Source organism: Neolamprologus multifasciatus, chromosome 12 (genome assembly GCF_963576455.1).
Source record: "Neolamprologus multifasciatus chromosome 12, fNeoMul1.2, whole genome shotgun sequence".
NCBI classification, from domain to species: Eukaryota; Metazoa; Chordata; class Actinopteri; order Cichliformes; family Cichlidae; genus Neolamprologus; species Neolamprologus multifasciatus.
In genome coordinates, this window is record NC_140450.1 from 20,331,394 (window position 1) to 20,358,016 (window position 26,623).

General features: G+C 41.6%; 1 protein-coding gene across 1 annotated transcript in view; it reads left to right on the forward strand.

Moving 5' to 3' along the window:
- The first annotated feature begins 6,019 nt into the window (after nucleotides 1-6,019).
- Nucleotides 6,020-26,623, forward strand: part of sv2ca (synaptic vesicle glycoprotein 2Ca) — a 30,565-nt gene continuing 9,961 nt past the window's right edge. The window contains 5 exon segments of the mRNA XM_085181392.1: nucleotides 6,020-6,817; nucleotides 12,141-12,940; nucleotides 21,916-22,096; nucleotides 23,154-23,178; nucleotides 23,180-23,306. Of these exon segments, the coding sequence (XP_085037518.1) occupies nucleotides 12,346-12,940; nucleotides 21,916-22,096; nucleotides 23,154-23,178; nucleotides 23,180-23,306 (928 nt within the window). The 5' untranslated portion in view covers nucleotides 6,020-6,817; nucleotides 12,141-12,345.

A 26,623-nucleotide genomic window follows, 5' to 3' on the forward strand; every position in this document is an offset into this window, starting at 1 on the left:
ACCTCTTCTTTTATAACAGGTTGAAAATTAATACTTGAAAGACCTACTTTAATTGCCCCTAGAAAGTTTCGGATTTGCTCACTTTGCTAAAGTTACAAAAATGATTGGCTCATTTAAAGAGCAACATGGTTTCCATATTGTGTTTCAAATGCAGTCTGATGTTAGCTGAGATTATCTGATTAAATTCATTTTCATGAGGAAGTAAACTCACCTGTCTTAGGAAGGTGTGGTCTTTGGGGAATACCACCACCCAGTGAACTTACCTGTGGTCATTTCTCTATTGTTCATAAGCCCAAATGCAGATACAGACAAGGGTTCACAATCTGAATTGCAGCAGTGCCTTAACCACTTGAGGACTTATTAGTACTTAACAGTATTATGGCACATATGTGGGATAGGCCTTAACGGCTTGGCAATAGTAGCCTGGGACGGACTCCTGAGAGAGGAGACATATGGTACCTCTCAGCCATGGCAGAGCTGAAAGCAGCACTGTTGGACTAGAGCCTCCTCACCAGCTGGCTCAGAGTACTTCACTGTCCGAAGGTGTCCAGTCAGCATTGTTATAAGACCTGCAGCCTGACATTAAAAAAAAAAGAAAGCAGTAGTGACATTGGTAATCTTCCCCTAAAACAACAGACTTAGAGGAATCGCACAGTTTTGGATGTAATACATTTTCAAATCAAATATACTGTACTTACTGAAAGCAAGACCTGGCACAGGCAACCCTCAGCACACACAGACACACACATTTTATTACATGTCCTGACAGCTGACGCAGGCTGTGAATTTGAACCAGAACTGTGAGGCGCAGAGGATAATCCTAGCTGCTTGGCGGGGAGTGGAGGTTTCCTGTTGAATGACAGGAAGCTGTAACTCCCCACAGATTACTTATTTCCATTTCGGAGCAGATGATTCACGTGTTTTGAAAGGTTTCAGTGATGCGTTCATTGCAGTTTCTCTTTCGAGGTGATTTTTTTTTTTTTTTTTTTGTCATTCCAGCATGGTGCTGCTTTGCTTTTCTGGTTTTCTGTCATGCTGTGGTATATTCCTAATTTTCTGCACTTGTCTTTCTCTGTAGGAAAGTTAAAATGACAAGGACTGGCTAAGACTAGACAATGACAGGATTTGCATATAAAAAGCAAAATAAAAAGAAAGAAAGAAAAAAACCAAAAAAGCAAGGAGTTTTAGACCCTTGTGCCATCTTTTTGCAATGCACAATACAACACATGGCAGATAACTGTAGATGTGTTTAATACTGCCCAGGCTCTTCTTGTCTGCTACACGATTTCTTTGCCTTGAATGCCCGTAAATTGTATCTTGCATAAGATAAAGTTAAGTGTAGGTCTGACATCTAAATTAATCTAACTAACACAGAGCAACAGTTAAAATCTAGGCAAATTATTTGAAGCCATCTCCGTTCTTTGCAAAATGTTTTTCTTTTGCTGCAGAAAAAAAGTGATAAACTACTGTTGATAAGTGGTTAGATTACACCCGGTATTACCACCTAAATGCTTTCTTTAGATCCCTTTTGTGAATTTCACCTTCCTCTCAGTAAAAGAAATGCACCTGGGCTTGTGTGTTGAAATGGGATTCAGCTCACATTCTTCTCCCACAGCCTGTTCAATCTGTTCCAGGACAATAATCACAATCCATTTGACTTTCTTCCCTCTGGTATTTTAGCTCAGCTGCGTTAGACTATCCAGGACCTTGCAAAGGTAGACAGAAAAGAAATGAGAAAATAATGTTTTGAGCTTTTGCATGTTTACCTTGTTACCAAGCCTTTCCTTGCTCAACTTTTATTTTTTCCCCCAGAGAATTTAAATTTAAGAGATTGCAGAAATGTATGGTATTACATCCCCTTTCTTTTGTCCAGCACGCATCATTTCATCTGTTGCATCTGATGGTGGAACGGTGGATTACAAACTTGGTGTAAAATTGTTTCTGCCCTTGATCGATTTTCAGTCAGACCTACTTACAGACAGCCATAACTCCTGAAGACAACAACTAATGTTCTATCATCAATCGTAATGTTATCAACCAATTTTTCCCATATATGAGACAATAATGACCTCTCACTGAAGACAATGTTACCAGAACTCATCTTAGAGTTATTCATCGCTGCCTGCTGTTTTCAAATTAGTTTTCATTACATGTTGATGGAGCGGGACTTCCCCCTTGGGCCACTCTAATCCATCACATCTCTCTATCAATGACATCCGTGTCTTTTTGTTTTGCTCTCTAGGTAGCAAATTCACCGGCACTTCTAAACACATACCTACACACAGATGAGATGCAACAAGTCAACAGATTTTCTTATATCAAATTCGAAACGTATCCCTGCAGTATGACTAAAGCTGAATCTAGTATAAAGTGGTCAGCAGTATGAATGTAGATGAGCGGTGGAGGTGGACAGCAAAAGATGGAGGCTAAATCAGTTAACCAGGGCTTCTATCTCCACAAGACATAAGCAATTACCATCAGTGTCCACATCTGTTATAATCTGGATGAAGATAAGCAGCAGACAGTTGTTCCAGTGTAATTTATCAAGGAAAGCTGATGCAGCAGGTACTACATCCATATATCAGACTTATATATGGGACAATATAACTGGCTCATCTTGCTTGGCAAATAAAAAGTTGCTGGTTCAATTCTACAAATTCCCATTGAGGCTGAGTTAGGAAGAACATCTAGTGTAAAATTCAACTTAATGAGCGGCCCCTTGTGGCAAGAGAGCAGCTGGAAGTAGCTTTTTGATGCTGTCCTCTCACAGATTTAGCCGAGTAAATTTTTTAACAGAACTAATGAGGACGTAATTTAACAGTTGTGTCATCGCATAGTTCTTTGAATGGTCTCAGGATCTCTGTCTGCAGCACATGTAGCAGAGCAGCATTACAGCTGAGGAGGTGGAGTCAACCTGTGTGTCCTTGTTAAGTAGTCACTAAACAATGACAATGACAGTCCAAAAACATGCTTGCTAACTGGTGGTTCTAAATTGGCTCTAGCTATGAACATGAGTATGAATGCTTGTCTGCCTCCTTGTGTTAGTCCTGTGATGGATAGAGCTGTCTAAGTCACCTGCCTCTTACCCAGTAACAGCTGGGATAGGCTCCAGCCCCCCTCATGTTCCTGAATTGGGCAAGCAGAAAATGAATGGATGGATGAAGTTCATAACTTAGTGTTGGGTGTTTTTACCAATATTTGTCAATAACAGTGTGGGCAGTCAAGAACCCATTGCTTAGTCAAGCCAAGTATGGCAATGGCCATGTTTTGGGGTACTCTCCTGTTTCAAATGGTAGTCATTGTTTACAAATGCAGATTATTTATGAAACCTAATAAAAAGTCAGTGTTTGACACACTCATTTCAGCAAATGTAAGCACTCTATAGTTGTCCATGCACACTGCTTACCTTCCTGCAACGAAAGCCTGATCAAACGTGATTGGTCAGTGGAAATCAGACTACAAGCAGAGTGGTATAAAAATCCCTTACCTTGCCTATAGACTCTGCATACAGGCCAGGCAAAGGCAAGACAAAGTCCAACACTGGCACTATTCTAATAACTACCACGAATAGTAGGCTGTATTTACATGTAGCATGAGATCTTATTAAATTCACATCTATTGTTCGTACATGTAAATGTCCAAAGCTCAGGGAAAACCCCATCTTTATCATGCTTTCTGTAATAAAAGATACTGAAATCCATGAGGATCTGCATGTGTGTGTGTGTGTGTGTGTGTCATTCTACTGTCCCGTACATTAAGCTAAGTGCTCCTCAGCTCTACAGCAGTGGTAAATGGAGTCTTATGGCTCGGGGCTTGGAGGGGGCTTCTCAAGTCCAAATCAAAAGCAGAGTGTGTCCCAAACCCCAGGTCACTGCTTCTGTGAATCATCAAGTTCAGAGGAAAAGGATAGAGGCTTTTCTTTTTGTGTGTCTGAGCGTGTGTGTATGTGTTCCCCTTCACGTTTTTGTGTTATGCATGTTTCAGTACACAGTGTGTGGATCATTTAAAATCTTACTCTCTGTCATTTGTCCTGAACATGATGCATAGCCAGCGTTACAAACATGTCACGGTGCACAACCAGGCTGTCCTATTCACGGCACGTCCTTCGTATTAACAGGAAAAGCGATTGATTTTTAAAAAAAAAAAAGTTTTTGAATAATGAAAGTAAAGAATTAGATGCACTGGATGTAACACATCAAAGAGCTTGCTTGTAGATATTTTCTGCAGTGGACGGTGTTCTGGTGTCTCACTGGTTTTGCTGGTGTAATTTGCAGCTGTAAACGATGTGAATACTGAAAAGCTGAATATCCCTTTGCTTGCATCACTCTGTATTTGTCTTCTTTCCCCCCTTCCCTCACTTTCTCCAGGAGTCACTTGCGGGTAGTATCTGACATAGCAGCGAACTGTCAGTTGCTATATCATGCTTAATCTAAAGATCCTCGGTATCTCTTAACAGCCTGTGACTGGTTATGTAATTATTATAACGGGACTGCACACCCTTTGTGTGGTGTTCATCAATACTATTAGTCCCTCTGTGGTCTTTAGTGAGATGAAAGAAATGAGCATTTCTCTTGCTTAAACTGCATTGGGAATTCAAAGGCTTTACTCACTGCTCAGGTTACTTCACACTGTCAAATTAAGCTTAGCAGCTTGTAAATGAAGTAAAAACCAGCAACGGGATGCTGAAATGAAAAAAAATGTGAAACCTGAATTTTAAGCAAAATTGTGTACAGCAGTTAAGAGTGTATTTAGATATGGGATCGATGCTAAAGTGTGAAACCCTTTTTTTTCATGTGTGTTGTCTTTTCCAGAGTAACCTGAGTAACTAATGCTTCATGAGAAGCATTAGTTTGACAGAGAATGTGACAGAACAAGAGAGACAATCAGAAATTATGACCTGCACTAGTATGAGTATCTCTGGCTCCCGGTGCATGGCTGCAGGTGATCAGATTTCAGTGTTGTATCATGTGTCTGCTGAGTTCATTATGCTGGAGTTGTGCCTCTGCACTCCTTTAAGGAACTTCAGTCTTACAGGAAAACACAGTACTCCTGGCAACTGAAAATCAAAATTCATGCTTTGAAGTTCATTTATGATTCATTTTCTTGATTCAAACCCTTTCATAAAGCTCTCCCTTGCCTGATAATGTGGTGACAGTTGATGCCAGTAAGACAACAGTGTGTTAGTGCAATAAAAAGGGTTGAATAAAAAATGTATTGGTGATGTGGACTGTGTGCGTATTTGTGTCTGTTTGGCTTCATTCTCAGTGCCGTTTGTTTGTTGAACTGGCAAATATACACATAAACTACTTCACCAAAGTTCATGAAACCTGGTGGAGAGGTGGGGTATTGATAAGTTAATTATGGATCAGATCTGTTAAAACTGACAGACAAGCCTCTGGCAGGGGTCCCCAGTACTCCGGCTGTATGTGTGAGTCGCTGAATTGCCTCCCAACAAGAATAATCAGTGCGTTCCCAACATTTGTAGAACGTCAGATTATTTTATTGTTAATCTATGTTATTATTCAGTGGGTGCTGATTGTTTTCCCTCATAATATCACAAACATCAACTCGACAGTTTAAAAACAAATATGAAGATATCATTTCTACCAAGTGTAGGGACGTGGAGGAGTGTTAATCTCAGGGTGCAGTTAGTGGACTGTTGTTTTGGTTTGTGAATTGCCTCTACTGGATGCAGACTTGTGTATGTTTATGTATGGATATAAGTACTGATAATGATCAAACATCAGAAAAGGTGTGGGATTGGAAAAAAACCCTGATACTTCGTGTTTACAATGCACTTTTTTTGCAGTCAGTCATAATTTTGCACCAGTTGTACTGACTATATAAACTACAGATTGTCTTCCACAGCTTCCGCATGCCCTGAAAGCGACAGACTATAAAAGTACTTTAGCGACGATGTTTGCGAATAACTTTCAGAGAGATGTGTGGCTCACAGTACGACTGTGCCTGCAACATATCGACCATTTTCTGAGAAGTTATCTGAGGTAAACCGGCCGCTGAGGAGTTGGTCGGTCAGCACCACGGACAGAGGCGAGATTTCGTTAAAATGCGTTGTGCGGCTTCAGGATCCACTCTGCATAACCAAGGTGAGCTCCCACACAGCTCCACTTTTATGAAAATGGTTAACTCTGAGGGGAGACGGAGACGGAGGGGAGCTGAGTTGCAAGAATCTCTGCTGTTCACAGAATTTAGATGTCGGGGTATTTTTGCAACTTGTCTTTCGAAAGAAGTGGAAAACTTTCCCTTAAACATATCTTTTCGGCTCAAATGGGCAGGCGTCAACTCCCACAAGTCCTACAGTCTGTGTCTTCTGTAACTATCCCCCAAGACTGAGCAAGTAGTTCCCATACACACGAACATACTGGGCTGCCCTACAGTGAATGTGCGCAAACCTTTCTCATCTGTTTAGCATTCATGCGCTGCAGTGCTGCGCGTCAGTCACCTAACTAGATTGTTCCATCAGACGGAATTACCCGCATCACTCAATGAAATACAATTATTGATTACACAGGCCCTCCCTCTCCCCAACCACCACCTCTGTTTTTCGCTCTCTCCTTTCCCTGAAGTGCTGCAGCGAGAGAGGACCGCATCGAAAAAGAAAGAGAGAGGGAGAGAGAGAGGAAAAAAAAAAAGAAAAACAGTCGTGCGCCGGCAGTTTCCTCTGATCCTATTCTACAGTAAAAAGCCCACAAGATTTTTTTTTCCTTCTTCTTTTTTCTTTTTCCTGAGAGCAAAAGCAGAGTCCGGTGCAATGGCTCACAATCAGCTCGGTCCAATTTTCTCGCCATAAATGACGGTAAGTAATGACTTTTTTTCCCACCCTGAAAACATGCTGAGTGTAAGACTTCCGAGTTAGGCAATTCTCTTTTCGCCTTTTGTATCTAATATGAGGACACACACACACACACACACACACACACACACGCGGGCGCACACACACAGACACGTGCGACTATCAATTTATTAGCACATTTTCAGTGATATTTCTGACTAAAATAAAAGCTGCGACTCAGGGACAGGTTATTTTGTATTCACGAGTTCATGATTGAATGGTTAAAAGTTGGGATTATTTCCCTGACTTCACATTTGCCTCATATAAGAGTAAAGGCAAATTATCTTGAAGTAGGTTGCGAGCATAATTAACTAATGGGATGTAGTGGGGATTCATCCCCGGTTTCAGTGTGTCTTAGATTGTGAGATTTAGTCAAATCTATGTCAGATATACTCGAATAAAGTCTGTTTAGTTTTCCTTTCGGCTCATGAGCTCGTGTGCCCATCTTTGTGGTATCATAAAATAGTTGTCCTTGGCATGAGCCGAGCTTTTTTGGGGTTTGTTGACTGTGGACTGTTCACGCTGTACTGCAATCCAGCCACCTGCCCTGGGGCAGTTAAAGCACTCAGCACTGCCGCCAAAAAGAGGAGAGGACGCGGGAGTAGGCAACTGACTCATCCATGAATTGTACCTCAAGAGGCAGCGAGCGATTGACAGGCGCACAGCCGGTGAACTGGAAATCTGTGGCAGAGTGCTTTGTTTGCAGTCCTAACGCCGCTTGTAGTAGTCCTGCTGGGTTAACACTGAAGGGCTCCATCAGTGAAAACACGCTGGATGGAAGTGATTGCAAGCTGCAAAATTCAGTCGTTTGGCCCACTTGTCATTGTTTCTAAAAATCGATATATACCTGATAAACAAAAGTCTCTTGGGGATTCATAACATCCTCTTCCCTTTGTCTCCACCACAAGCACCCATTGATTCCTAATTTTGTTCCTATTCTAAAGTTCAACAGCAATAAAAAGATGTTTTGAGGTGGAGATAGTTTCTGTTGCACTGTTTTGTTGTATGCTGCAAAGAAGAAAGGACTCCAAAGTGTGTCTGATGATGCATGTCACAGTGTAGAAGAGAGAAGAAGGTCTGTCAGTACATTTTGTTGACTAACGCGAAAGTAGATATCCACCACATTCATCATTATTTTAGTTTAAACCAGCAGTTTTGCTCTGAAGAATCCTCTTTTTCACTCTCATGTTAGCCTAAATGTGCGTGTGATTGTGGCTTGATTTATTTTTTTGTAAGCACACATATGCACCATGCAAAGGTAAAACGTCACCAGTAACTGTGTAACATATTGCATCCCTTACCTAATCTGAATTGTTGCATCATTACGACCCAGTAGACAGGGTTTGGACTAGACAGGAGTGGCATGTGATATTTCATAAAGAAGATCAAACACGTATCAAGTTGAAAGAGAAAAGCAAACAAGACGACACACTTTGCTGTGCGTAGACCAGTCAGAGGTTTCTTTCTGTCTTTAGGTTTTAGGTTTTCAATGCTTGTACACTCCTGAATGCTTTTCTGGAGACATTAATTGTTTCAGTCTAAGTAAGAAGAGTCAAAACAATATAAATTATGTAAGAATATAAACAAGAAATGACACTTTTTTATAATCTCCAGGCTTGAGATAACAGTGACTGAAGTCATTCTAAATAATAATAATGGCAGCTCTTTATGTTTGAGAAGGAAATAATCAGCCTGCTGCAGACCCTTTTTTGTGTATTTGTATTGATATTTTTTTTATTCATCATCTGTGATCTGTGGTGGATCTTTGAGTGCTTCTAAGCTGCTGTTTTGTTACACTCCATGAGGAACAATTTCTCCTATACAGTACAGCCATTGTCCTCTCTCTTCCCCTTCGCTTGCTCAGTAATGGAATCAGTGTTTGATGAAATCTCCTAAGACGTCACGGGCCGGTTGGGTTTCTGCCTTCCAGATGAGGTCATGGACTCTCCGTTTTTATGGGATTACATGATGTGGCTCTGCCCACTTTAGCGATTGGACCTGCTTTTCTCTTTCCTCCTTTTGGTAATAGAGCAAACCACTGGTCACACCATCACAGTGCTTACGCACGTCTTTGAAAGGGCAGGTCGCTTTCTCTGTCAAGTCATACTTGAGAGATGGGAGGTCTTTATGATTGTGCTTCAACAGTACAAAAACCCACTAAATCTTCAAAACATTTTACAAAATGTGGGAAAAAAGTTCTTCTGAGTTAAGGGGCCCAAATACGTCCACTTCATGTGAACAAAATACACAGGTCAAAAAGGTGAAGTGCCAGTATTGTGCCCTCATAGCTGTGCCACTTTTTTCCCCCTTTTGCTTTTTATTTTCTAAACATTTTTCGAATATATTTCTGCCTCGTGCATTCTATAAAACGGATTCTTATAAAGTCAGATTTAAGAATGAGAAGGAGACCACAGCCCTCGTTGTTTTGCGTCATTCTACTTACTCATTGTACTGTGAAAGAGGCAAAGTCTGTACTAAATAAGCACACATATCCAAAAAGGTCACTATTGATTTTATTTCAAGTACATTAAGTGTTTGCCTCCACAAGATGTTGTGGGTCAGGGAACCTGAAATCCAGGGACAGAAATGGATCCTTTTATTTTGTACTAACAACCTGCTTGCGTCTGCTCAGTCTGTTTGTCGGCCGCTGGACTCGCGGTTGATTAGTTCCAACGCTCACATCAATCCCTTTGACAAAGTGCAATGTGAGTAGGAAGCCCTCACTGTGCTGATAATTGGTTCATTATGTTTTAGGCTGTTTTCACTGAGGCTGTTTATTACTATTGTCATCATTACTGTGTAATCTCGTGTAATTAATATCTTTTTGTTTTCTGTCAAAATTCACATTGCTTGGGTTAATCACTGTGCCACTTATGACAAATGTTTCACGGTAAGCAACAGCAGTGTGTTTAAATGCATTAAGCTTATCAAACACACAAACTCTGGATAATAACACTAATCACCCCCTCTGAGATTAGCTGTCCTCAGTTGGATGCATGGATAAATCTCTTGAAACACTAATCTCTCAGTTTGTCTTTATGTCCATGGCAGATGAAATTCAAAGGCCAAGTGATACTTGACCTAGCGATTTTTCTATTTTCTTTTACTATTTTAAAGAGGTCTAAGAAAAGCAGGGCCACCATCCATCATGCAGACAAGGGGTATCGCCAGAGCCAGGCCTAATTTCAGCCACCCTCTCATGGTTCAGAGCAGCACACTATATTAGCTCCTTTTATTTTAATAGCAGAGAACAGTTTCCCATGTGACACTGTATGGATACTGTTCCATTCATTTTCAGGACATTTCATTAACATTACAGTGGCTCCTTATAAGTATAAATATTCAGCTGCAGCTTTAAAACCACCTACCTTTGCACAGAACCTCTGGGGGTCCCATGTGCTGTCTGGCACTTGGCCGTTGCCATTGGGGAGTGCCATAGCCATCCAAAGTATCCAACCCCATGAATGTCTGGACAAAAGTTTTCCCAGCAGACCACTGCACTACAACAACACGATCAATAATATTCACTTCACCTGTCAGTGGTTTTGATGTTGTGGCTGTTGAGATGGCCAAGTGTTATGAGGAAATCAACATGCCTAAAATATAAACCTACATAAAATATCAGAGGAACTGCGAAAAATAAAGAAGATCGCGTAGAAATAAAATAAAACAGAAAGCTTAGGTTAGGCAGAGTTGGTGGTTTCCCCAGCTTGAATGCGATTGCTCTTGCTGTCTCCGGTATCGGGGTCTCTTCAGCTGCGGTCAGGTGAGGTCGGTTGCCTCTGTGCTCGGGTGTCTTCTGAGCCTCATCACCACTGACAGCGTGTCTCACCATACACTCCATTGATTCTCTGACAGGCAGCCTCGTGCAGCGCCTGCGTGTGCCCGTTTTAGGTAAGAGCCTGTGTGATGGCTGACACGACTCAGTCCTGAAAGAAATAAATGGTTCTCTGACACCTGTGAACTTTGACTTGCTCCTTGCAAGGTGTTAGCCTTCTGAGGAATTCACAATTCATTTTTATTTTTTGATGTTTTCATGCATAAATGCTCAAGGAGAGCTGTTTGGGGGAAACTAGGGAACTGATACCACAACCTCAGCCCTTTGTATGTAATTTTTTGACAAAGGAGACAGATTGATTATGCGCGTCCTTATCTGAGGAAGCACCAGTGTCAATGGAGGCATTAAAAATGATCAGAAAAGGGAGCACGCTCGTAACCACAGAAGTTATCGTATGCGCCAAAAGGGATTAGTAGAGTCACCTTGAAACAGCGGCGTCATTTTGCCCAGTAAAATTGCATTATAGGAGCTGGAACCAGCCCTGTGATTTGTGTCCTCCTGACAAGGCTTCAGTGTTCATTAGAGGCTGTGGCGAGCCACTCGTAGTCACACGGAAACCCCACACACTGGACAGCTCTGACCATCCCCACCCTGCTCATAAATATGCACTCCATAGCATTTGCAAATGTTTTTATAATAAAAAAAAAGAGCAATTCAAGGTTTTGTAATTTAAGACAAATTTAGAAATTCCTTGATTTGTTTAATACTGGCTGATGATGAGAGCGGAGCACTCACATGAAATCATGATACATCATTTCAGTAAGCTGGGGTCTCCCTCCCATCGCTAGTCTGCAGAGATGGGAAATGGCTTCCCCGCGCCCATGTGTGTTCACACTCACTTATGTGCACGACATGTTTAAGAGTGAGAGATCTTCTTTCTAGGTATGTGTGCCTTTTGCAGGTACATATATATTTGTGCAGCTTTTCAGGCACTTTATTTGAGAATAGTTCTTGTCTGTGATTGTTTCTACACTGTGTCTGTCTGTGCATCCACTCACAGTCATTCCTCCTATCCTCCCGTCTTTACTTGGATTAAAAATGACAGTGCCGTTCCAGTTGGATCGTCGCTCCCGTTTTAATGAACCGGGTCTTTATTGGGGACAAATTGATTTTTGGGCAGAGTGTTTGTTTATTAGCTCCTGCTTTACAGAGCTGATCATGAGTCAGCAGATTCAGCATCTCTGTTTCAAATAATCATCTCTTCAAAAACTGAGGGCAACTCATGAAATATAGAACAAACAGCCCGCCTTTGGAGAATGAATTTTTTATTTTGAATGGAAATTTGGGGCAATGCAGAAAAGCCAACAATTAAAAAGTTAGTTAATGATAGTGGGCGGACATGATGAGCATCTCCTGTGTCTGACTTTATTTCTCTTTAAACTCTGATGCTTCTCGACTCTTCTTTTTTAAAAATCTGTCTGTTGCTTCCCCTTCCCTCCTGTCTTTCAGACTGGTCCATGATTGCCACAGCCATTGTGGTTAATCTCCTGTGGTGACTGCAGACTCAAGAATTTCCTTCCCACATCCCAAGACCCACTGATCTCACCATTCCTCTAACTCGCCTTTACATTTGCCCCTTTTCCCCTCTCTTCCCTCTTTCTTCTACTTCTTGCCACCATCAGCACCCCTGCAAAGACCTACTTTTGGAGCCAAAATGGAGGACACCTACAATAATAGGACTTCCCTAGTAAAGGGGGCCAAGGACATTGTCAAGGAGGCCAAAAAGCACGCAACAAAGAAAGTCAACAAGGCGGTAGACCGTGCTACAGATGAGTACTCTTCTCACCGCAACTACACTCGATTCCAGGACGAGGTGGACGAAGATGAGGATTTCTACCAGAACCCGCCGAGGCAGGATGGTGAGAGCTACCCTGACAATGAGGAGGGCTCAAGTGATGCTACAGAGGGCCACGACGACGAGGACGAGATCTATGAGGGCGAGTACCAGGGCATCCCCTCATCTGCAGGAGACAAGAAGCAGGGCCAGGTGGCACTGGGGAAGCCGATGTCTGATGGCACAAAGGACCGTGGCGAGCTGGAACAGGAGAGGCAGGCTGATGAGGAGGAGCTGGCCCAGCAATATGAGCTGATCATCCAGGAGTGTGGCCACGGCAGGTTCCAGTGGCAGCTGTTCCTGGTGCTCGGGCTGGCACTCATGTCGGATGGGGTGGAGGTGTTTGTGGTGGGCTTTGTGCTGCCCAGTGCAGAGACAGACATGTGTGTGCCCAACTCCAGCTCAGGATGGCTAGGTAAGGCCCCTCTTTGTATTCGTTTTGGATATTAATGCACTCGCTTCATTATTAATTCAGCAAGGCCTTTTCTCAGTGTGTATTTTATTCTGTTTAATTAGTTATTATAAGTCTGAAAGGCCTTTTTCTCACCTTTGAATAGAGTTTAAATAGCACACTACGATGTATAGCTACATCCTTTCCAGGATCATTATAAAATTAACAACTGTGCACATGTTTGAAATAAGTACACAGCATGCAAAAATAGCCTCAAAACAGCCTTGAAAAACAGGTCCAGATGTATGTGTTTGTGCTATACACAGTATGTCACTCTTATCCTATAGCAGTGTTTCACATAGATGAGGCGTTTCGGTCCAATGGTCTCCGTGTCAGGATTAAGAGGGTAGCTAATATTCCCTGTGTGCTCTGTGGGTTGAGGTGGAGTCTCAGCAGTACCAGTAGCTGCAGGTGCATAATCCATCACCACAGAGCTGTGTACAGGGGCTGACTCACTGTGTCAGTACCAGAGTGGAGAGGACATTCAATCAGGCACACAGCCCTTAGATACTAACTGCCACAGTGAGACGTGACAATACATCAACTTCACAGCAACACCTGATGGAAAACTGATACGCACTTTGAAAATGGAGGTTGTGATGGAAAGCTTGACAAATACTATTGTACTGCTGCTTTATTTAAGAAAAATGTACTGTTGGTTGTACTTGCAGCAGAGTCATCTTATCAACAAAAACACTACTTTGTTAAAGCCTCACAAGATGTTGTGTACGCTGCACCTTCATTTTTCTGTCTCTTTCCTTGGTATCAGTGTAAACTCGTTGCCTCCTTTCTTGCCAAGCAAAGTCCTGCAGGCATTTTTGCTCTATGCTCTGCTTCCCCTTGTTCGTGACTCCATCCCTCACCCCTGTCCCTCCCCCTCCATTCTCTGTGCTTTTCCTTTCTTCTCCCATCCTCCTCTTCCTCATCCTGCTGATTAGCCCGAGGCTCCTCCCTGTTGATTGGTGTGCGTATGTGCATGCGTGTGCGTGTGTGAGTGTTTGAGCATAGCCTACATAATTACCATGACCTTGTTGGTATCCATTCGGAGTTTAACACACTAATTACACTTAATTAGAGGTAACAAAATGGTGTCAACTGATGTTTGACAGGTGCCACTGGATTTTTCTTTACTTCCTTTAAGTGCAGAAATTCAAAAATGAACTTTAATCTGCAGATGAACGAGATAAGACGTTCTGTTTTTTTAAGTTCACTGGGTAATGAGGATCTCATATTACAGTGACAGCCTTAGATGGACTGACATTGTCGTTCAGAGCACTTTTACACCACAGCCCACATTCACTACTTTATTTTTCACACACTCACGCTCCAGTGGATGGACGTTTCTGGGGCATTTTTGGTTACCTTCTTTTGGCCAGTTACACTTTAATATGCAGGCCAGGAGAGCAGGGATCTAATCAAGGACCTTCTAACTGGCCACAGTTGTCTTACCATGAAATAGCCTTTTTTTGGTGGTCTGCGGGTAAGGACCGAGGATCAGTTTAACCTGTGGTCCATACAGCTTGGTCTGTAGGTTCAGTTATCACACTTGTCAGATTTATCAGCATGTGAAGCTACTTAGGTTTCATTTAGATAAGGCTGGTTATGGTTGCATCTGCATTATACCCTCAAGGTCACTCTTCTGGAATGGTGGATGTGCACTCTCACTACACTCAGTCTTCTCAGTATGTGTTTCATCTCTGTGACAGTTAAAGTAAGTACATATTGCTTCCAAAATAAGGTCAACAAAATAAACCTAATCACTGATCTACTATGAATGTAGTTGGTGATTCATGTTTTTCAATTAAATTAAATTAAATTTTATTTATACAGCGCCAAATCACAACAACAGTTGCCTCAAGGTGCTTTATACTGTAAGGTAGACCCTACAATAATACATACAGAGAAAATCCCAAGAATCATATGACCCCCTATGAGCAAGCACTTTGGCAACAGTGGGAAGGAAAAACTCCCTTTTAACAGGAAGAAACCTCCAGCAGAACCAGGCTCAGGGAGGGGCGGCCATCTGCCCCGACCGTTTGTGGTTTGAGAAAGAAGACAGGATAAAAGACATGCTGTGGAAGAGAGCCAGAGATTAATAACAAGTATGATTCAATGCAGAGAGGTCTATTAACACAGAAATGCTGCTGAAGAAAAAAAACCCCAAGTTTTAATTGGGTTATTACAATAAATGTACATTCTGCTATTTATGTGCTTTCTGATTTTTGTTTATATGCGCTTAAGTGTTTCAGAGGAGGCATTTGGACAATAGTAGAGTTAAAGTGGAGGTTGACATCCTCAGGATTAAGAAACTAAAAATTACCCCCAAAAATATATGAAAAATTAAGAAATTCTAAAGATTTGAAAAAACAGTTTGGTGTTTGGTTCGCTCTACCAGACTTCATCACAGTTTGAGTGCAGCTTCATTGACTCCATAGAAGGCAGAGGCAGGAGCATGCTGTAAAGACCGCTGAATATAATGGGATAATGCAGCATGAAAAAAACAGAAAATCCCAAATAGGATGGATGAGTAAGATGCTGATTCCATTACTGAGTTGAATTTGGTCCAGCCGGTTTCCCACAGGAATCTTTTAATGTTACTTCAGTGTGAAAGATGAAGTGCTGGGCTATAGGAGGGGGTGAAATACTGTAAATACCCCAAACAAGAGTGGAGGATGTGGGAAGTGGGAAGCAGGAGGGAAGACACGCACGCTGAGATGCAATATGTGGGATAAACGGGGGAAGACGAGAGTAGGAGAGATGGCTTTGAAGCAGCGAGATGACCAAGTTACATGGGAGTAATAGGAAGAGTGCTGTGGGTGGACGGGTGCAGAGAGGTGGAGGATGGTAGTATTTAGTACACCAACAAAGTCAGGGAGAGGCTTAGCTATCATCTCAGACACATCAGACAAAGGGAACAGATGACCCTCTCATTACTTATTTGTTTTCTTAGACTGTCTCTCCACAGCTACAACTCCCCTCATTTTTCTCTTTGACTCATCTCGTTTTCATCTAATAGCCACCTCTCCACCTCTGCTGTCTCTACTTCCCTCCTACTTTCTTGTCTTTTGCTGCCCTTTATCCCCCCCCCTTGACTTTCTTGTCTTTTGATCGCTTGTCCTTCCCTGGCCTTCTTTGAGTCCTGACTTCACTCTTTGTCTCCTCTAAAACTCCATCTCTACAGCACTCCTCCCTTGTTGTCTCATTTCATTTCCTATCGTTCCCTTTCTTTCTCCCTGTCGGTCTGAGCCAGCTGGCAGGCTGTGTGGGGCTGCGCGGTCCTGGGGCAGCTGAGCATGGCTAAACTGCAGTAAGATCGCAGCGTCATTGCGGAGATTACACTGCTCGAATAGCCCAGCTAGCTCCACGTTGTGTGGGAGAATGTGTGTGGTGGACTGAGGGAGGGGAGATGCTTGATGGGACTGAATATCTGTGCGTGGACCAAACCTGCTGTCACCATGTCCAACTGCTCGCCTTTATCAGGGTTTCACAGCATCACTATTTTATGTGAATTATCACAATCTGTACTGTTAATGAAGGTTGGATCATTATTGATTGGGACTGAGTCATTTTAAACCCTGCGCTCTAAGCCCTACAATAGGTTATTTCCATAGAAATCCTGCCTCCACTGATACGACTTAAATATGACACAAAGCTTCAATCTCTTCTTCTGCGGAGGTGGCAGAAGAAGGAGACACGAATCCGGTCAAACTGACACGATGTAGTACAAATGTGATTACACGCTGCTCAGTGTAAAGGAGCTGTTGACAGAGGCGCTAGGATGAAGCTAAAGTAAATACTGTAAATAGGAAGGAAAGCACAGAAGACAGGAGTGAGGAAACTGAAGAGCAAAGGAGGGTGCAAAGCTGGGGGAAAGACAAATGGGGAGGGGGGGGGGGAATGGTAGTAATGCAGGGACTCACAGCAGGAGGGGGGGATGGTACAGAGAAAGGTGCCACAGCTGAGCCGCAGCATGCACCAGGCGCGCTGCTGCACGATAGCATCATCATTATGAATAAAGCAGGATGGGTGTTTTTGCGCGATGCCGAAACAGTTTGCACCGCTAAGAGCGAAGAGCATCAAAGCGTGAAATCAGAGAAGAGGTCGTGATGCAGCTAAGCGCTCCCACGGCTCTCAGGGGGCTCCTTGGTGTGTGACAGGGCAGAAAGCACTCCACCAGGGCCTTCCCCATTCTCTCCTCCTCCTCACACACTTTTTCTCTCACCATATCTGGAAGTGACTGAACTCTCCTCCCGCGTTACATATCTCCCCCCTCGTTACTTTTGGACGTATATTGGTGCTTGATCCTCCATTCCCTCTTATTTTGTGTTTTCTTTTCTTAATCTAGCTTCCTCTTGGCTATTTTAACAACAACAAAGGCGAATAAACGAATTTTTAACAATTTAATGAGCATCTCAGATTTACTCCTCAGTTATCTGTGTGTGTGTGCACAGCTTTGCTTTACTCTGTATGTGTGTGTGTGTATGTGTGAGCGTGCCGGAGATTTTGATGAATATTTATTATTCTTGGAGATGTGTTTTGACATCTCAACATACTGTCACAGGGCAAAACCTTTTGCTTCTGTGTGAGAGGTCTCCTGACACACTGTCATCTTCTGATGGTGCTCAGAGTCTATACGGGTCTTCACTTCTAAATTTAGCTGTATTATGTAGTGTTATACAGCAGGGCTTGCATTCACAGCTTTAGATACACTGTAAAGCCCAAACCATTCAAATAGTTAAACATGAGTTTTTATTTAATCTTCTGAAACATTACAAAAAATACATATAAGTATCAGTTTTAATTTGTATTTTTTTTTTTTGCCAGATTTGGCTTGTAGAGCTCTCAAAAACTCACTAAAACCCATGTATCCAATATGATACACTTGGCATTTGGGTTAAGTATATATTAGATATATAGCCTAAATGCATCTCAGTGAAAAAGATGCAAATCTGCATCTAATGCATTGTGCCCGAATTAAAATGTAATGCCTGGCAAGTAAAGCCCACCATTTCTGGGCTTTCATAGCGATCAAAATTATCTTTAATAGATCCTTTTTGGAACATGTGTAGAAAAGAAAAAAAATATCTAAATTTGTTACCTTGGAGCAAAGAGTTCTTCCTGTCTGACTTTCTGAACTGCATAAAGTGTGTGTGACTCACTAAGAAGATGGATGTTGCACTACTGTCCATGAACAACTCACAGGCTACTCTATTTAATTAAAATTTTGCAGTACTGCACTATTGTATATTCTTAAGTCTTCTTTTCGGTTGTTCTGTATGGCAGTCCCTAGAGACAAAGCACGTACAAACTCCAAAACACAACAGAAGTGCTCCAGGACACTAGGGGCAGTGTTGAGGTTCTCTCTGAGCAAAGCACACTGACTGTTAGCTAACACTCCACCGTAAACTAGGGTGACCAACCGTCCTCTTATCCCCAGACATGTCCACTTTTCACGTTCTGTCCGGGGCATCCGGGTGGATTTTCGAGATTGATAAAAATGTCCGGGTTTTCCTATAGGCCGACAGAGGACCCATGTGTGTGACGTCATTTCTGAACTGCTGCTTTGTGCTTGTTCTGCGTTCACAAACGGGACAGACAGCGCGCAGCAAAGCGCCTATTATATTATCATTATAATGATGTTTAAAAGATCCCAAAGCGCAAGTGCATCTTTTCAGACGAACTGCAAAAGACATTTCCCTCGTACCGACCCAGTACTGGTAATTTTTCTTATGCAGATGAGGTATTATTTCTGTACCATTATTTAATTTCCGAGGCTTTTGATTTATTTATTTTTGCTCTTGTTGACTTGTAAAAGCCTGCATGACATATTGTATTTCACAATTCATTAACTGCACAGACAAGGCATCGTTTTAATATGGTAAATATGTTTCTTTAAGCAAGTTTTTCATGACTGAGCCAAGTGTCCTCTTTTTTGGAAATTAAAATATGGTCACCCTACCGTAAACCAAGCGTTCATAGTAATTACAAACAAATCAAACAAACAACAGTTTGCACATTACCTTTCTTATAAAGCATTGTTGCTCTGTCCTTGCAGGTGTTTTCCGCAGGCATTCAACTCCATGTGTTTGTAACAAACTTGTTGTTTATTTTGCAAATCGAGCTCAACACTGCCCCTAGCGTCCTGGAGCACTTCCATTGTGTTTTGGAGTTTGCATGTGCTTCGGAGTTTGTGCGTGCTTTGGAACAACTTGTATGTGCTTTGTCTCTAGGGGCCACCGTAGTTCTGTACATGTAGCAAACTGACAATAAAAACAAAAAGAAATCTTTGAATTAAAATGACTTATTTAACGATTAATTTAAAAATCACAGTATTATGGATGCAGCATACATTTACATTTACAGTCAGAACATGTCTGTGCTACTTTTGCATTATGTTACACTTCAGTGCACTGCAGTCCCAACCGCTGGTGTGAGCGCTGCTGACGTCGTGCAGTAGAATACAGCGGAGCAAGCCAGACAGAACATCAATAAAGTCATTACGTAATTGACTGTCCTGTGAGAGATGTACTCATTTGTTAGCAGTTTTATTGCTTTTATTTATTTATTTATTTAAACTGACTTTAGGGCAGAACGAATGATTGATTATTTTCCCTTGTTGCCTTGCATCTCTAAAAAACCCCAAAAAGTGTATTGTTTGTGTGAAAGGTTTAATGCTGGGAAACATAAAGGCCTCTGGATGTTTGGATGCATGACATTTAAATGGGAGGCCAATGGGTGTTTGCCTGTGCACTGTATATCTAGCCTCCCCTTAATGAAGTAAATGTGAACTGTGCATAGACTGAGGACTTCCGTTAAATTTAGAATTGAATTTATGATACCTTGAGGCGAGTATCTAGATGGCTGCCAAATGTGACAGATAGCTGCGTTTTGACCCCTGAAGTGAACGAGTCAAACAGATATCTGCTCACAGCAGAGGAGAAGAGACCTGACTGGAGACATTACAGAAAGGAAATGAATCTTGCTATTAAGATTATTGTAATGGGATGAACAAAGTGCCCCGCGGCAGAGTTGTATCTCTTTGTATGTGATTGCAACGGATAAAAATAACCTCCCTAAACCAGGTTTATGATTATGTGTCTGAAAATACTTGGATATTGATAAAGCTTCAATATTATCTGTTAGTAAACTCTGCTATTTTTCCAGCCTGGGACGGAAACATCAATGAAAGAAATTTCAGCAGACGCTGCATGTCCATGAAAGCGGCTAACCATTCCACTGCCAATTACAGTGCAGACTAAAACAGTAATAACAGGCTCCACTCTTCCGGGCAGATTCATGATGATTAGTGAAAAAAATCAATGCTGTTTTGTTGGAGCATTGATCTCATCTGTGATGAGAGAGATTAAAAGAGGGCAGAGGACCCTTTTGTAAAGTCATCCTGCATTACCGTTCACATTTGTCTCCCATTGTTCAGAGCCTGTTTTTTTTTTTTTACACACTGTATTTACAGTTTTACAGTTATTTAAGTTTGTTACAGGGGCAGAAGATTTTCAGACAGGGTTTAGGGTTTAGTATCTGCACTTGGAGCTCCAACTTCAGGATGCAGTCTAGCTTTTCATTCATTTTCTGCAGCTTATTCAGCTTCAGGTTGCAGGGGCATAATCTAAACTGAAAAGTCCAGACCTCCCTTCCCTCATGCAGAGGGGACACTGAGATGTGATCTTGCCAGCCTGTTCTGGGTCTGCCCCTCCTGGTTGGACATGCCATAAACGCCTGGCCCAGGTGATGGTCAGATGGCCAGACCACCTAAACTGGTTTCTTTTGATAGGGAGGAATAGCAGCTCCACTCTGTGTACTTCCAAAATGACCAAGCTATTTATGTCAGGGCTCTGTGTGCGGGAAGGTGGAGATGTGGATCCAAGTGCAGGACTCTGAGACGGAAATATAACTGAAAACCACAGCTTTATTGCTGGCACCAACAAAACAGAAACCAAACATGAAAACACTAACTGGAACACACAGGCAGGATCTGAGGGTACAACACGACACTGGGTTGAGGACAACACAGGGCTAATATACAGAGGGTGGTAATCAGGGAATGGGTAACAGGAGGGAGACACAGCTGGGAGAGATCAGGGCTAACGAGACAGGGGGAGCTAAGCTGCACACACTAACATAAGACAAAGACTTTCACAATAAAACAGGAAACAAGAAACCACTAAACAAAGATGCAGACACGACACTGAGAGACAGACTAGACACTGAACAGAAACTGCAATACACATGAGAACCCAAAACCAAAGAACTGATCCCTCACCAAGAATAACAGAAACAGATCTATAATAATAATAATAAACAAAGCACCAGAATATCAGAAAACAATCCATAATGCAAAAATAAACCAAAATATAAGAAACTCAAAATGCTGGGTCAACACTGACCCAGAACCGTAACAATGGTTACGGTAATGGTAATCCTGGTTCTAAGGGAGAGCCCAGCCAACCTTCAGAGGAAGTTCATTTCAGCCACTGCTATCTGTGATCTCTCTCTCTTTTTAAAAACTCTATCCAGAGTTTACACTTAGCTCTCTCTTTACCACATCAGATTTCCATGATGTCCGCCTCACTGTCTCACGCTCCCCTCTCTTATGAACCCCAAGAAACTTATGAACAGTTATGCTTAAACATGTTGCTTGTTATGGATAAACCGTGATTGGCAGAGAAATCCAGTAACAAAACACCACTCAGGAGTTTGTGGAGAAAAGTAGTAGTATAGTTTTTTTTTTTTTTACTCATTTAATGAATTAACAAATAACAATGAATCAATGAGATAAATCCCCAAACTCTGGTCTAGTAACCAAAGAAATTACACAGCAAACCAACACAATTATACACTGCAGTTCACATACACAATATAGAGATGTGAGGTACTATATTTTAACAAAAAATTAAAATAAGGCCACTCTCTCTTCCTTCCAGGCAGTGTTGTGTACTTGGGAATGATGGTCGGAGCGTTCTTCTGGGGAGGAATGTCTGACAAAGTGGGCCGTAGACAATGCCTCCTCATCTGCATGTCCACGAATGGCTTCTTTGCCTTCCTGTCATCTTTCGTCCAGGGATATGGCTTCTTCCTTGTTTGCCGTCTCGTCGCAGGTTTCGGGTGAGTCTGATAAACCGGAGGTCAATCTGAGACTGACTAGCAGTTCAGTGAACTGTTGCACAATGCCACCACTGTGGGATGGTAACACAGCAAGTCCAAAAATCAAAGACAAATCCCTGTTTTTCCAGATTGTTATGCACTCCATACTGTACATTAATGCCACTGTTTTGCACAAGTCCAACTGCCAACCTCTGTATATTTTTATATATTTTATTTTATTGCTTACTCTATTTAATTTGTAAAATATGTATACACACACACACGTAGAAAAACACATTTAGTATACACATCCAGTAATGCATATACTATTATATATTGTACATATGTTTATTAGTCTCAGATTTAGCCATTCTTATATTTTGCTTGTTTTATGTTATTGTATTTTTGCACAACTCTGTTGCTTGTGAAGCTCGCACACAAGAATTTCACTCGCATGTACTGTACCAGCGTACCTTTGATTTGATTGTTCCCATCCTCTGAAAAGTGATGAAAAAAAATCAGGCTAATTATAATTATTAATAAAATAATAATAATAGCTGTAATAAAAATTATTACTTTTTTTTACCATAACTATGGCCAATGTAATTCTTCACTCTGTCAGCAAACTTTTATACTAACTGTGAATTTAGGGATTCCTGCAATGCATTAAAATGAGCAGAGCATGCTTGAAAATGACAGACAGCATGTACTCTTTTTATAGCATAGACATATGACTGTGATTTATTGCGTTCCTTTCTTTGGCAGTATAACCGGTCCTTTAAGGCCTAATTCACCAAATGCATTGACATCATTCTTGAGAGTAATTGAAAAGGCTCTCCAATAGCTGTGCTATTTTCTGCTTACTCATTCACTTTGCAGGTCTTTGCAAGAGCCCTCAATTTAACTGATTACTAACTGACAGTTTTTCAAGTCATTTTGGGGGTTTTTTGTACAGGTGAATTGAAACAACAAAGGACGGTACAAACTGTGGGATAAACGTGAAACTTTGCGAATGATGCAAAAAACAAAATGCATCTGCTTTAGTCTCATTAATCTTCTTATTTTCTGGTTCTTGCAGGATAGGAGGTGCTGTGCCCATCGTTTTTTTCCTTCTTTGCCGAGGTGCTGTCCAGGGAGAAAAGAGGAGAGCACCTCAGCTGGCTGTGTATGTTCTGGATGATTGGTGAGATCTATGCATCTGCTATGGCATGGGCCATCATACCACACTATGGTGAGTGTACTTGCAAAAATGTTAACATTCACACCATCACCCATCAGTTTATATAATGGAGAAAATTACGCTTTGTTTTTCCCTTTTGAAATTAAAGGTCGCATTGTTAGAAGGAAGAAGAAAGCATGAATCACTCAACTCCGTGTTTGAAATGTAGCCCAATAACAAGCTATATATGGTGATACCCTTAACACAATTAAGTTAAGCGGCGCTCTTAGGATGCTTACAATGTGACTTTATGCTGAGCTCCTGAATAGAGTTACTAAACTGTACATTCTCCACATGACCATGGGTTAAGGTGCCAGTTTTCCCTGCCATGGGAATTAATCACTTAATAGCTCTGAGTGGCTGCAGGCTGGGAGAGGCTGAGGTCAAAAGATTAATGTATGCACAGATACCACAGAGCAAGTATGGGTGAAGGTGGAAGGCAGAAAAATGTGATTTATGACAAAACTGTCTGTCGACTGCACTCGTCATGAGAAAAAACAGCACAAAGAGAATCGGTTTTCTTCCTCTCACTGGATCCTTTTCATTTCCTCCTTGCTTTCGTTTTTTTTTTTTTAAACCTGCTGTCCCCTTCCTCCCCTCACCTCCTGTTTTGTACTCTCCCCATCTCTCTAACTCTGTCCTTCCTTTTATTACCTCGCCTTTCTCTCCACTCTCTGTCTCTGCAGAGTGTTCTTCTTGATCAAGCATAATTAGGTTTTTCTCCTTGCTCTAATAGGACAAAGCTACATCTAGAGGTGATTTATGGCCAGACCATGCTTTAGCCAGCCTGTGACGTCAGAGAGAGAGAGAGAGAGAGCATTTGCGTGTGTGTGTGTTGCTGCAAGTTGCATGGATGATGTTTTACTATGACTGCAGATGCATACAGGTCCTCTTCAAGTGAAATTGAATGCAATAACATCTGACACTGGGAGAGGTCGTTTGAGTGAACACAGGCACACAAAGAGGTGCTTTTATGGTGTTTCTGATAAGGGACTTCCCAGTTTTATTACGTGATGCTTAAACAGGGACACGCACACATGCACAAATGCTGTGGATCCACTCACATGGATGTACAGAAACACACTGGTAAGGGACTTCTGAAACCGGAATGAGGCTTCATTAGAGAACCTGGCTGTCAGATCAGTGGATATCATATTGAACAGATACTTTGCTTTTATTCTCTTTGAGACTCACTGCGCCTCTCTATCTGAGAGGGAAATACGTGTCTTGCATGCTTACTCCAAAGCTCACGAATGTTTTTTTTTTAACAGTTTCCCTAAAGTGCTGCAGTGCCTTCGACCAATCCCACAATGACGTTTAAGAAAAAAAAAAAAACTCCTGCAGACATACCTTTTTGCCTTGCGGTAAAACAAAGCTGCATGACTTATGGGTGATAATACAAGTTCCTTAACACTGGTGTTTAATGTGCCATTAGAGCTCTTATCTGTCTTTACCACTTGCTGACTCATAATGTCTCCTGAAAGCCCCCTGACAGACTCGCAGCTGGAGAGCCACAAGGAGGTCTACTTGGCAAAAATCCACTGACAGGAAAGCTGGATGAGTTGTTAAGTTAGTTGTTAAGCAAGATCACCACTTGAGTAACCTCAATAGGCAATGCTAAGACCTATAGATTAAAGCTTAAACATCAAGAGTGGACTACACACCATATTTTCTATGAGCCAGCATCTATTATATATTATCCGTCTCTCTGTATGTGTCTGTCTGACCGTCTACAGTAGGCCTGGGATGGCTGACTCAGTCATCCATAGACTTAGCCAATTATGTACATAATCCCTGTAATGAGATTTTCAGTGGCATCGGTGAAACACTAACCCTGCGGGGCAGGAAGTCATGCTACATTGCTGTAGAAAAGGCAATCACTGCTGAACAACCCTTTCTCTCATTGCTCCTCTCTTTATTTCTCTTTCTCACTAGATTTTACTCTAGACTCAAACACACACACACACACACACACACACACACGCACGCGCACGTACACACACACACACACACACACACACACACACTCAATTTCATATCTTAGTGAAAACATCTCATTGACTTAATGCTTTCCCTAGCTGCTAACCCTAACCATCAAAAATGAATGCCTAACCCTCAGCCTAAACCTAACCGTAACCTAATTGTATCACTGACACTAAAACCACATTTTGAGCCTCGAAAATGCCTTCAAACTTGTGGGCATGGGCATTTTGTCTCCATAAGTGACTGTTGGTCCCCACAGTTATAGTGGCATGCCAGTCTCCCGTCCTCACAAAGATCTTTAAACATGTACACACACCAAAAGGCAAGGAAATAAACAAAGGGACTTTTACTGCCCAATGGAAACCATTATAGACTCACTGGTAATCCGTGTTACGTCACAAAAAGTCATTGTTTGTGTTCTTTACATTAGATAATTAATACATTAGCAATTTAGATTATCATACAAAGACAAAGTAATTAGTTTCTACCTTTATTTACGTTTTAGTCACTCGTAGCAAGACATTTCCTCTTTCTTGTCTCTTTTGGGGCGTATTAGCACCACTTATGATCGTCTCCCACACCCTTTAAAAACAGTTGTTTAAGTGGTTCATATGCACAGCTATCAATGATGAATTTTAATATGCTGTGAGATTAATCCCAAGGAGTCGTTTTCTGGCATAACCATTAGCATTAACCCCCTCCCCACCCTTCGACTCCCCTCCTACGCCTGTTGATGGATAATGGTGCTATTCCGTTAGGAGCAGTATCTCCATGAGGCAGACGTGGGAGGTCACAACTGATGCAACAATCCCTTTCCGTGCTTCCTGCCCAATAACATTGCAGAAAAAAAGACAAAATCATTAAGAACACAAACAAAAGTATGCATATACAGTACATTAAACATTTGTGATGGCTGGTCTTTTCATTTCTCTTTATATACTTCAGGTTTTTCCATCAGAATCCTGCTGTGCCAAAAAGTAAACTTCACTTTATGCAGCACACCCAAAATAAATGAAGACACAAAACTCATCCAAAAAATACAATTTAATTTGAAACTCTGCTGTATTTTCTTCCTGTTTTGTTTTGTTAAACAGTTTCCCTGTGTGTCATAAGTTTTTTTTTCTTTTCGCTTCTTTACCTTAGCTGCCTGTCTTACTTGACTTTTGACTCTGAACTGTGTAAATGTTAAAATGTTAAGTGTTTTTTTTCTAGTAAGTCATGGTGTTAACTGTAAAAGAATTACAAAAAAAACTGGTGTGTACATTTTTACAGGTACATAAGTAACTAGGTTGACGGATGACCAGTGTCTTGGTCAGAAGTGCTCTATTCCATCATTAAACCATTAG